Raw genomic sequence first — 12,141 nt, 5'->3', positions numbered from 1 at the left:
ACTTCCGCGGGGGAGTGGCACACCGCTGGCCGGCTCTCTCGGGGGTTGCTCAGATGTTCCTCAGGTGTTCCTGGTGCATGTTGTCTCTCTCCTCCTTTATAGTCCTCTTCCACCAATCCCAACTCCACTACCCACACGCCGAGTATGCTGCTCTCCTCCAATCAGGAGCAGGATCAGCTCCTGCAGGTTACTGGTCGAACTGGAGGCAGCTGTGTAAAAGCTGTTTACTCCTCTCCCAGCGCCATATTGTGGGAGAGCAGATGCATAGAATAAGTCTTAATTCCAGTAACTTAGTGTAGTCCGAGTTGCTCCCCACAAAAACCATTTTTGCATTTTTAAGAGTTATTCATTTGAAAAGCAGAGTTACAAAAAGATATTCCATCCACTGGTTCACTCACCAAATGGCTGAAATGGCCAGGGCTGGGTCAGGACCTGAGCCAGGAGCCCAGAACTCCATCTGGGTCTTCCACATGGGTGGTAGGGGCCCAAATACTTGGGCCATCTTCTGCTTTTCCAGGCATATTAGCAGGAAGCTGGATCAGAAGCAGAGCAATTGCTCTAATATGGGATGCCAGCAATATGGGATGCTGGTGCTGCAGGAAGTGGCCTAACACTTTGTGTCATAGCACTGCCCCCTGTTTTAGCATTTTTTTAATAGTCAAAAAACTTATCTAGAGACTTTGTAATAATCCGTTTATAAAGCCTAGATTAATGCATGCATGTGATCCTCTTGAATAGTATACAGATACTCCCTGATTCAGAACTTGAATCTTAACTGCTAAAAGGAACCTTAGAGGTTCTTGAATATACTTTTGTCATTTTACAGTTGGTAAAAGCGAGACCTAGAATAGCCCAAAGTAGCTTAACAAATTAGTGGCTGTCCTAGATATTTTATTAAATATTATGCTTAATTGACAGATCTCAGAGACCTGGGATTAAAGCTTTACTCCAGAAGACTGAATGTAGTGGAACCAAGAATTCTCTGCACCCGCCCAAAAGAGTACACTTCAAATTCGAGTTTCAAGCACTAGGTAATCAGGTAAATGCAACATAATTACACAGTAATCTTGTTCATTAGATATTAGCAGCCAGCTAAATTAGCCAGAATACACCATTCCATCCATGTGCAGACTATGTTCTTCATAAAAGTATATGATCTAGATGAAGAAAATAGACAATATATGGTAATAAATATACACTACCTGTACTCGGAGCAATGCAACTCTGGTTTCTGATTTAAGGTTTGTGGTGGCATTGGAAGCAGTATTACTGTTAGGTGATAAAGAAAACTTAGGCTCAGTTGGGCAGTTTATAAAAGGGTGAAACTGGAAGTTAAGTCTTGGGCAGTCTTTGAGGTTTTCCAGTTGGTTATATACTAATAACACCTACTGGAAATCACTTGGCCTTAGTCTTCACAAGGCAGGTCACTAAATCCCTGGGCATAGTTAAGGCATTTAATTACTACACAGGTGTAAGTTTGACCCTCCTTCTTCTGTGAACCTTGCCCATTGACACTATGGGGTAAACAAAGGCTTTCCCTCCTTTTCTTTCATTGAAGCCCTTTGATGGCATTAGCAGAGCATCAGGCAAACTACTTCATTCTTCTAGGTTCACAAGGAGAGCTCTATGCCATTTATTCAAACTCACAGAGACATCCAACCACCCCTGTCTAATTTTAGTAATCAAATTTCATGAATATTTTCCAAGATTGCGAACTCACAAAATAAAAGCTTTTTCTTTCCTTCACAGACTAAGCTGTCACTCAATGAGAGATTCTCTAGTCTGAGAGCTCAGAAGAAACAAGAATCATTAAACTAATGATGACCAAAATGTCCTTCCTCCTAAAGATCTGTTAACACGAAGATTGCAGTGAATTATGTTGAAGAGTGTATACGATACTCTCAATACTTAACTTCTTGTTATCCTTGTTAAAGTATTTTCCTTTGTAGGTTTTTATGTGAGTAATCCTATTGCAGTGAATTATATTGAAGTGTGTATATTATACTTTTTCAGTACTTAGCTTTTTTTATTGTTATGAGTAACCCAAATGTAGTGACTTATATTGAAGAGTATATATGACATTCTTTCAGCACTTACCTTTGTTATCCTTGTTAAAGTATTTTTCCTTCGTAATTTTCCATGTGAGTAACCAGTGAAAACTAAGTACTTACATGAAAGAAAAAAGATGTTTAGCTTTGTTTGCGTGAAAGAGCAGGAAGATGAGCAAGAACAAGTGCAGTTTACAATGAGATTCTACAAACCAGCAATGTTTTCAGAATTACATTTCTTTTCAACACTAGAGAATTGGCATCTATGGCCAAATTTTTTCCTTGAGCTCTGGAATCTATGTATGATTCTTGAGAAGGCTCCATTTTATCAGTAAAGCAAGATAATTGACAGGGGTCTTTCATGACCAAATATTCTGTGTCAGAAAAGTAAGATTGAATTCTGTTTATTAAAATGCTAAATTCGTATCCTAATGTTTACTTTTGATATGAATTTGTAAGAATTATAAACTCTTCTCCTGTTATTTTGTGTAAACATGTTAATAAAACTTAATTGAAAGGCATAACTGTTTTCCCATCCATTGATACTTGAGGTCCAAAGTAACAGTGATCCTGGTATAGATTAACAAAATATAATTTCAACCTCAGCTGCTGTTCCAGGTAAGCCTGCTCTTGGAGAAAACTCAAAGTGGTGACTTTATAATTAAGTGGTACTTCCATGTAAGGCTCCCGTCTTTTAGCCTAGTTTAACAAATTCTGTCCTCATATTTAATAGTTACTTGTAGGAAAATGGAATGTAGCATAGAGATATAGGAAAAGTTAGAGTCTAGTCTGGTCTACTTACCCCATTGCTTTCTGAACCAAATTAACACATAGTAAAGACTCTTAGAACCTTGTGTTGAGAAGCAGAATGATCTTCGGTTTGATTATTGCTGCAAACTCCTAATCTGGAATATGGAGAAAGACAGTTTACGTGATGCTTCTTAAGAAATATGTATCAGATGGTTTGTAGAGTGTTGCTTCTGATCATAAAAACCATACGTGGTCATTATAGAAATTTTAGAAAATGCAAAATACCTAAGATGTCACACACATATATACACATAATAATTATAATATCTACACCCCTATTTTCTTGTCACTTAAGACTGATTGTTCATAGCAAATCTTTGTACCACATTTATCCAGGTCCCCATTGCTGGACAGTTAGGCTGTTTCCAATTTGAGTTTTCATGAATTATGCTTGTGGATTACTTCTCAGCCTTTTGGCTAAGATCAAGTGTAAATTATGCTTGTGATGAGATCCTATATCTTTACCGTACATCTCTAGTTCACTCCATAAGACAATTGGCTGGAAGTAGAATTGCTAGATCAAATAGTACATATATTTAGAATATTGATAAATTGATGTATGGAAATGTGCCATTCGGTGTCACCAGTACCAGAATATGAGAAAACTAGTTGTCTGAGGCCCTTTATAAGCAGAGAATACAAAGCTAAAAATATTGTTTTTAATGTCTTGCTTGTTGATAGGTAATGTGTAGAAACAGCATAAAGCAGTGAAACAGCAATGTTTTCCAAGCTCTAAAAGTCTTTCTGCTGTATTAACCAGCAGCCATATAACTCACAACTCTGTTTTCTCTCCACCTTGAATAATATTAGAAGTTTAGGAGCATAAACCATCAGTTTCAACAATGCCAATTGGCCGTAGGAAGGTACTTCAAAATTTATTTACATATTTATTTGAAAAGCAGAATGATGGAGAGGAAGTGAGTGTGATCTTTCACCTACTGTTCAATTTCCAAATGGGTGCAACAGTTGGTCCGGAGCCAGGAACTTCATCCTAGTCTCCCATAGGGATGCAATGGTACCAAGTACTCAGGCCATCTTTCATTGCCTTCCCAGCACATTAGCAGGACACCCGATCAGAAGCAGAGCAACTGGGATTAGAACCTGCCTTTTGATTGGGGGATAACTCACTGTGCCACAATACCAACCCCTAGAAGGGTACTGCAGAGTTCATAGAAAAGGAAACTAAAAGACAAATTTATTTTGGTGCAAAAAATTTTGAAAACCATGCACAGAGTCTTCAAAAAGTTCATGGAAATGCATATGATGAAAAATGTATGACTTTCAGAAGCTCTCTACCAAAATAAACTTTATTTTCTCTACAGAAATGATTAAAAAAAAAGAAAGGAAATTAATGTTTCACTGAGAATTTTGTGGTGGACTTGAAAAAACTGTAGCTGCCTGGGGGAGCTTCAGAGCTAGGGCTTGAGATGACTCACTGAGAAGAAAGCTGAGTGTGCTGCCATTGGCATTAGGGAAGAAGCTCCAAGCTCCTCAGGCCAGATCCTTGGGAGGTGACATGGCCACTGGGGAGAGAGAACTACAAAAGTTCTGGGGCCATCAGCAAACAGATGAACTACCCTTAGCACTAGCTGGAAAGATACTTGAATCAAATCACTGTGTCAGGTCACCAGTGCAGTGTTTCCTACTGAATTCCTACAGGGAATTCTTTGGTGTTGCAGATAATTGCATTCTAATGTAGCTATTCTATCAAAGTGGATGATGGGAGAGAGAGGCCAGCTGGTCAGGGCCAGGCTTTGAAAGTTCCCAGGTTCTCTGAAATAAACTGGCTGAAGGTTCTGACTTCGGCATTCAGTCTGTGGGTGAGGTTGTCATCACCATCTGCCTTCATTTAGAATCGACACATATTGGCCACTACACTGCAGGAAATCCAAGCTTCTGGGGTGTTCTTCGCATCTCGGATTTCTTTTCCCAAACTCTTGAACAAAACATCAGCATATTGCTTTGTTGTTAGTGCTTCTGCACTGAAGCCCATGATCTTGCCTAAAAACTCTGGAGAATTAAAGATGTTTGAGACAACTGCTCCAGCATTAGCAACGGAGATGCCATCGTCAGTACATCCCCCATGGGTAGTGCCTTTAGGGGCTTTCACAGGCCCCAAGAGGTGAGAACATTTTCAAAGTAAATTGCTAAGTAGATGGGGATGCCAATGGACAAAAAATCCTACTACACCCCTTCCTTACCATAAAAGGGTGGTGTGGCAAATCTGCCCATGCTCGGCTTCTGCACATTCTGCAGGCTGCTGCACACCACATGCTTCAGGCTCAGGTGCTTGGCAGTGTCCGCCACCAGCTTCTGACAGCCTTCTCTACTGAAATGAGCCTAAAAGTTGGTCACCACAAAGGTCCCATAGGTACCTTTGAAGGCAGCCTCCACAGATGCTTTGTCATTCAGGTCACCTTTGACCACCTTAGCACCAAAGGTTCCAGAGCACCAGGGCATTGAGTCATCACATCCCTGGTCAATGCCTTCACTGCAAAATGTCTGCTGTCCAAAATGGCCCTGGCCACAGAGCCACCCTGAGCACCTGTTGCTCCAAACACTGCAGTTACCTTCATGTTGACCATGTTACCAGGCAAAGAAAAAGTTGGAGTAGCAAAGCTGTCCTCAGAGCAGCAATAGCAGCTGAAATACCAATAAGCTTCACCTTTTAATTGCATTATCCATGAACTTTTTGAATTCCCTTGTATATGTAAAAAAAAAAGGAAAAAAACACTGAAGTATAAACAATGAGTTATATTCTGGGTAGTAGGAGTTGCATACCAATTTCTTTCTTCTTTTTTTAAGGTTTTATTTATTTGAAAGGCAGACAACAGAAAGAAGGACAGAGAAAGAGGTCTTGCATCTGCTGGTTCACTCCCCAAATGGCTGCAATGGCTGAGATAGGCTGAAGCCAGGAGCCAGGAGCTTCTTCCAGGTCTCCCACATGGGTGCAGGGACCCAACCACGCGGGCCATCTTCCTCTCTTTTCCCAGGTGCACTAGCAGGGAGCTGGATTGGAAGTGGACCAGCCATATGAGATGCTGACACTGCAGGTGGAGCCTTATCTATTCCACAGCACCGGCTCCCAGTTTTTATTTTCTTCCGTTTTTAACAGTACTTACCGAGCTTTTGTTTGTTTTAGAAAAGATTTATTTATTTACTTATTTATTTGAAATGCAGACTGGACAGGGGAAGGGAGAGAGTTTTCCTCTGCTGGTTCACTGCAACAACCAGGGCTGGGTCAGGATGGAACCAGGAACCAGGAACTCCATAAAAGTCTCTCACATGGGAAGCAGGGACCCAAGAACTGGGACCCTCATCTGCTGCCCACCAGCATGTGCATTAACAGGAAGCTGGATTGGACGGCAAGTAGCCAGACCTGGAACCAGCACTCCATATAGGATACAGGCATCCTAAATGGTGGCTTAACCTGCTGTACCACAATGCTCACCCCCTCCAAAGTATTCTGATGCATTTTAAAATTTGCGATTACACAGTATACTCTTCCTTAGTGGTAAGTAAAATTCTTGGCTAAGATCAGTTGAAATCAATCTTTCCTTTTAGTTTTAAAGTGTTAAACTCTCCCTTTTCCCCCTCTACTACATTCCCACTCTTAATGCTCTATCCAGTGTATAATAATGGATGCTGAAGCTACTATCAGAATATGTTTGACCATAGATTTCCAGCTCAGTCCACCAAAGATTAGTTACGGAATTGAGCACCCTCTTGGCTGACATTAAAGGCTGCCTCCATGGTCTACTTTACCAGAAAGAGGAGCAAAAGGAGCAAGCCAGGCATTATGAGCAATGTAAGGATAGGTGGCAGGCTTTACACAGTGATCTGCCATCAAGGAGACAGAACAGGCCAGTCCACCCCAAATGGCATTGGTTTTCAATGTGGAAAGCCAGGGCTTAAGATGGACACAGAAGTCAGCTTATGAAAAGCCCTGGCAGCTTTGCCAGCCAAGAGCTGGGTCACTGGAAACGGAACTGCCCTGGAGTTGAAGGACTCCCAGGTCAGAGCCACAGACCCTATTGGCTCTAAGTTGAGAAAAGCCTATCACTCAGCCCAGCTTCCAAAGTAGCCACCACTGTTGAGGGGACACCCAAGTAGGACGAGTATCATTGTAGGCAGAACTGTAAATTTCCTTTTAGAGATGCCACCTACCTTCTATTCAGGCCAGCTCTCCTCCCAGGCCAGCTAGGTAATGGAAGTCAACATGAAGTAGGCAGGCATACAGGCTAAAATTGATTAGTTTTGTGAACTGGAAGACCACGCCTTCACCATGCCTCCGTGTGACCTCATGCCCCTACCTGGCTACACCTGAGTGCCTACCAGCCAATCAGGTTAATTAACCACTCCCCTTTGAAAGTGAATTAAAAGCCTGGAATAGGGTGTGTCCACCCCTTTTCTCCCTCCCTCACCCTGGCATCTTGCCAGTAGGGAGCTGGCTGCAGCCCTGAGCCTCCAGGGCACGTGGCCTTCAGGCCAACCCACCCTATGCTTTCTGGCTTAGATGCTCTTCCATGTGGCTGGTTCCTGGTACTTGGTATGAACCCAGATCTACCCCTCTCTCTTAGAAAAAGCCCTCACTCTCCTATGCATGTCTCTCACCGAGTAAAAGCTTAAAATGTACCACGCTGCCTCATTCATTTATGCCGGTATTTAGAATTCTTCTCTAAATATTAGGCAAGAACCCACTTGGGGTTATTAATATTGGGAATTTATTAATAAGCATATGGTGATATCATATGGCACCCGAATTCCAATATCATATGGCGACCCAGATGGGACTTCTGGGGAATTTTAAGGGGCCACTTCAGATACAATTTTAAGGGGTCAAATTCTGATATCAAACAGGGTGCCTTCCCTGAAGAGGTTCACAGCTCCCTTTTGATGTCTCTTCCAGTACCTCATGTGAAGAGATGGATAGGTCTGGGCCTCATATCTGGCCAGGCCTTAAAGCCCACCTGATAATAAAGCCCTTTCTGTCAGTTTCTATTTGCCTGTCAATGGGTAAACTTCCTCATGGTTTGGACAGGACCTTTCTTAGGTCTTCTAGTAGTGATTCTGTCCTTTTGTTTTAGACCCTGTGTATTTAAAGTCCTTGTTAGATTCATTTTCTCCAGACTTGAAACAGTGAAATTCTAGGTGGCCATGCACACGAAATCTCAAATGGGAACAGTTTCTGCAAGCTGGCACTGCATCCCCCTCGAGAGGCCACCTCCTGCTGGAACCCTGTCTTGACTGCTGTTCCCTACTTTGTCCCATACCACTTACAGCATTAGGGTCCATTCTGGGAGACGGACTGTGAGGAGTCAGACAGGTTAATGGACAGTCAAGGTAGTCCCGGTGGAAATGGAGGATGCAAAATGTTTGCTTTCCCCAAAAGTTACCTTTTGCAGGACAAAAGTGCCTGCTTCATTTCTTAGGAATTTCCAATTTTACCATGAGACTAGCAAGGGAATGGTGATTCCATCCTTTTGGGCTCCCAGTTTACTCTAAGACAAATTAGGTATTCCACCCTTCTGATGGCTCTTTTGTTTATCAAGAGCAAGCCAGCCAGGGTAAAAAGATTACAAATCAGATCTTCTGATGGGTTTGTCCCTGCCTTGTACTGACTGACAGCTTGTCCCCCCAAATTGTACCTAAAAACCCCACTACCATCAGCCCCTTTGGGTTTTTGCCTCTCTTGGAGCCCCCTTCCAGATTATTCTGGCTGGAGGTCTCTGACTTAAATAAATCTTGCTTTTCTTAATAATAATAATAATAATAATAATAATAGATGCTGGTTGAGTCTCTGCTTGGCTGGATCTGTAACCTGCTTATCAGTGTAGTCAACCACGTCTGCTCTTAGGGTTCCTAGAGATGTTGCCTATGATGTACCAACTGATTATTGGTTACTGAAGCTGGGAGTCTTGGTACAGTTAGAAATGCCTGAGCTGAGATCTGAACCTAGATCTTTTGAGTCCCAGAGCCCACACTCATAAACTCTAGTATTCATGCCTTTGCTTCAATATTGTCTCTTTCTGAGATGCTCTTTCTCTCCTTTGTTGACTGGATCCTGCTTATGCCTCAAGCTCCAGCTCTGTTATGTTAAATGCACAGTAATGGAGGAAAGCTATACAGACAAACCCTACCTGTGCATGGATTAGCTCCTTTTAAATTTGATGTGCTCTAATCCTTCCTTTCGGTTTTCATATCACACACACATTTCCTGCCACCTTTGGTGTGCCTCATGGTAAGCATGCTCCTGCCTCTGATCATTTGGACTGCCTTTCCCCCTTGAGGACCCCCCATTTGCATGGCTCCCTCTGGTCATTTGGGTTAGTATTCAAATGTCACTTGCCTGACCTCACAGAGGCCTATCTAAAGTAGTGTTACTGGTGAAACGGTGGCAGAGAAGATATTATTACCTTGGTTCTTTGTCTCACATAGAATTTCCAAGCAGACAAGGCAAAGAGAAAAGCAAGATTTAAAGGTTTAAAAGCAAGATTTATTAGAGTCAGACCTCCAGCCACAGTGGCATGGAGAGGAGCTCCAAGAGAAGCAAAACCTGAAGTGGCCAGTGGTAGTGGGATTTTTAAGCACAATTTTGGAAAAACAAAAACAAAAACAAAAAACTTGACAGTGAGATTGACATTCAGTTACAAGTCAGGGACAAACCCATCAAAAGACCTGATTTGCAATCCTTTATCTTGTCTTGCTTACTCACCATAAAACAAAAAAGCCATCCAGAAGGGTGAGATAGGTAACTTGTTTTCACAATAAACTGTGAGCTCAGGAGAATGGAATCACCACTCACTGCTATTCTCATGCTGAAATTGGAGATTCCTAAGGAAATGCACCCCAGTTTCCAATGACTGCCTGTTTACCCATCTGACTCCTCAAAGTAGCACCACAATCACTATCCCTTATCATGCTCTTTTCCTCACAGCATTGATCATCATCTGACATTTAATTATATCTCATTATATGTTTATTATTGCCCCTTATCCTTGAATGCAAGTTCAATGAAAGCAGAGACTTGGGAGATTTCTTTTTCTTCAATGTTTTACTTCTAGAGCCTAATAAAGTGCCTAACATATAGATGATGCTTCATAAATATTGAATGAAATTCAGAGACATGGAAAAATGGAATTTTGAATGAACCAGTATTGCAAAACATGCAAAAAACAAAGATTGCCAAAAATGCACCAACATGTGTTAGAATTTGGAACTATATAGCGAATTTGTATTTTCCCATGTTCACCTTTTTCATATTTTACAAATTCCTGAAATAATAAATTTTACATCAGAAAATATGGGTAAAATAATAAGCCACAAAAGTAATTCAGTTGCTCTTCAATTTGTATATTTCATGCCATTAAGTTGTATGGAGGTTTTTTTTTTTTTTTTTTTTTTTTTTTTTTTTTTTTGACAGGCAGAGTGGACAGTGAGAGAGAGAGACAGAGAGAGAAAGGTCTTCCTTTTGCCGCTGGTTCACCCTCCAATGGCCGCCGCTGCAGCCGGCGCACCGCGCTGATCCTGGCAGGAGCCAGGAGCCAGGTGCTTTTCCTGGTCTCCCATGGGGTGCAGGGCCCAAGCACCTGGGCCATCCTCCACTGCACTCCCTGGCCACAGCAGAGAGCTGGCCTGGAAGAGGGGCAACCGGGACAGAATCCGGCGCCCCAACCGGGACTAGAACCCGGTTTGCCGGCGCCGCAAGGTGGAGGATTAGCCTATTGAGCCACGGCGCCGGCTCGGTTTGTGTTTCTTGCTGTGCATCTGGCGAAATTCCCTACTCAATCTCTGTGCTGCCTATCAACCAGCAGATGGCAGCATCCAGCTTCCCAAAGCCTTTCACTAACTTCTCCCAGGCTACGATAAAAGTAACCCTTATGGTTAAACAAGTTGTGAAGTGTTTGGACACTTCAGAAAATGGACATTTCTTTGAAATTGGAAAACATTTTATGCTTAACAGCACTGTCTCACGATTTCATTTGGATATATGATCTCCAGGCCGTTTAGACAACTAATCCTGACAGTACACTGGTAAAGAGGAACGATGGCATCGTTCCTGCATTTCTGAGAGCCACACTTGGCAGTTGTGGTAGTTAAGGACACCTTCTGTGGAAATGCTTTGGGCTACCTGCAAAGGGTCACTTTAAGGACTCTGAGCAATCCGCCTATCCGCCTATCCCCATGGCTCTAACTAATGCTCCTCCAAACCTCTTGGCTTTGCCAGATAACTTGGGACATTCAATATTTGTCCCCCTTTTAAGATTCAAATATCCCTAGAGGGATTCAAGTAATCACAGAATTCTAATGCTGTAAAGTCAAAATCCAGTCTCTCCTACCCCCTACCCCCATTCCCATTCCCATTCCCATTCCCATTCCCATTCCCATTCCCATTCCCATTCCCACCCCTTTTAGGGAAAGAAGTCTGAGACTAAGAACTTAAACAACTTCTCCATGATCTTTTTTTTTTTTCTTTTTTTTTTTGACAGGCAGAGTGGACAGTGAGAGAGAGAGACAGAGAGAAAGGTCTTCCTTCCTGTTGGTTCACCCTCCAATAGCCTCTGCGGCCGGCGCACCGCGCTGATCCGTAGCCAGGAGCCAGGTACTTCTCCTGGTCTCCCATGGGGTGCAGGGCCCAAGCACTTGGGCCATCCTCCACTGCACTCCGGGGACACAGCAGAGAGCTGGCCTGGAAGAGGGGCAACCGGGACAGAATCCGGCGCCCCGACCGGGACTAGAACCCAGTGTGCCGGCACTGCAAGGCGGAGGATTAGCCCAGTGAGCCGCAGCACCGGCTGTCCATGATCTTATAACTAGTTAGTGGTGAGCTCAGTAAAACTAAGCCCAGATCCTCTACTGGCAACCCATAGTAGACTTCATGTTTGTTTGTGTTTTACTGTATCACAGCTTTTCTTTTTACAATTTGTAAGTTTATTTTATTTATTTGAAAAGCACACAGAGAGGGAAGAGGCAGACAGAGAAAGAGAGAGAGATCTTCCATCAGCTAACTCACTTGCCAAATGCCTACAACAGCCAAGGCTGGCCCTGGCTAAAGCCAAGAGCCAGAAACTCAATCCACATTTCCCACGTGAGTGGCAGGGACCCATGCATTTGAGCCATCATCTGCTGCCTCCCAGGATGAGCATTATCAGGAAGCTGAAAGAGGAAGCTGAGCTGTGACTTGAATCCTGGCCCTCTGACATAGGCTATGGGCATCCCAACTGCCCATCCCTATTTCTGCTTTCCTTTATGAATATATGTGTTGCTATCTGTGACTTGCTTT

At 42.8% G+C, this 12,141-nt stretch overlaps 1 protein-coding gene, 1 long non-coding RNA gene and 1 pseudogene across 3 annotated transcripts in view; 1 reads left to right on the top strand and 2 right to left on the bottom strand.

Annotated features, from left to right (window-relative positions):
- LUZP4 (leucine zipper protein 4) overlaps positions 1-1,958 on the top strand; it is a 32,200-nt gene extending 30,242 nt beyond the window's left edge. Inside the window, exons 7-8 of one of the 2 annotated variants that reach the window (XM_008272906.5) lie at positions 919-1,039; positions 1,750-1,958. In XM_008272906.5, the coding sequence (XP_008271128.1) occupies positions 919-1,039; positions 1,750-1,818 (190 nt within the window). In that variant the 3' untranslated portion in view covers positions 1,819-1,958. The remainder of the gene's footprint in view (positions 1-918; positions 1,040-1,749) is intronic. The other variant, XM_089323848.1, reaches the window with a different exon arrangement.
- The window catches only part of LOC127484884 (uncharacterized), a 250,294-nt gene continuing 240,089 nt past the window's right edge, over positions 1,937-12,141 (bottom strand). The window contains exon 5 of the long non-coding RNA XR_016227714.1: positions 1,937-2,953. This is a non-coding gene — a long non-coding RNA (uncharacterized LOC127484884). The remainder of the gene's footprint in view (positions 2,954-12,141) is intronic.
- On the bottom strand, positions 4,600-5,443 carry LOC149119681 (nmrA-like family domain-containing protein 1 pseudogene; annotated as a pseudogene).

This window comes from Oryctolagus cuniculus, chromosome X (assembly GCF_051225735.1).
Source record: "Oryctolagus cuniculus isolate XC-2025 breed Fujian yellow rabbit chromosome X, ASM5122573v1, whole genome shotgun sequence".
NCBI classification, from domain to species: domain Eukaryota; kingdom Metazoa; phylum Chordata; class Mammalia; order Lagomorpha; family Leporidae; genus Oryctolagus; species Oryctolagus cuniculus.
This window is presented reverse-complemented; position numbering and strand designations above follow the sequence as displayed.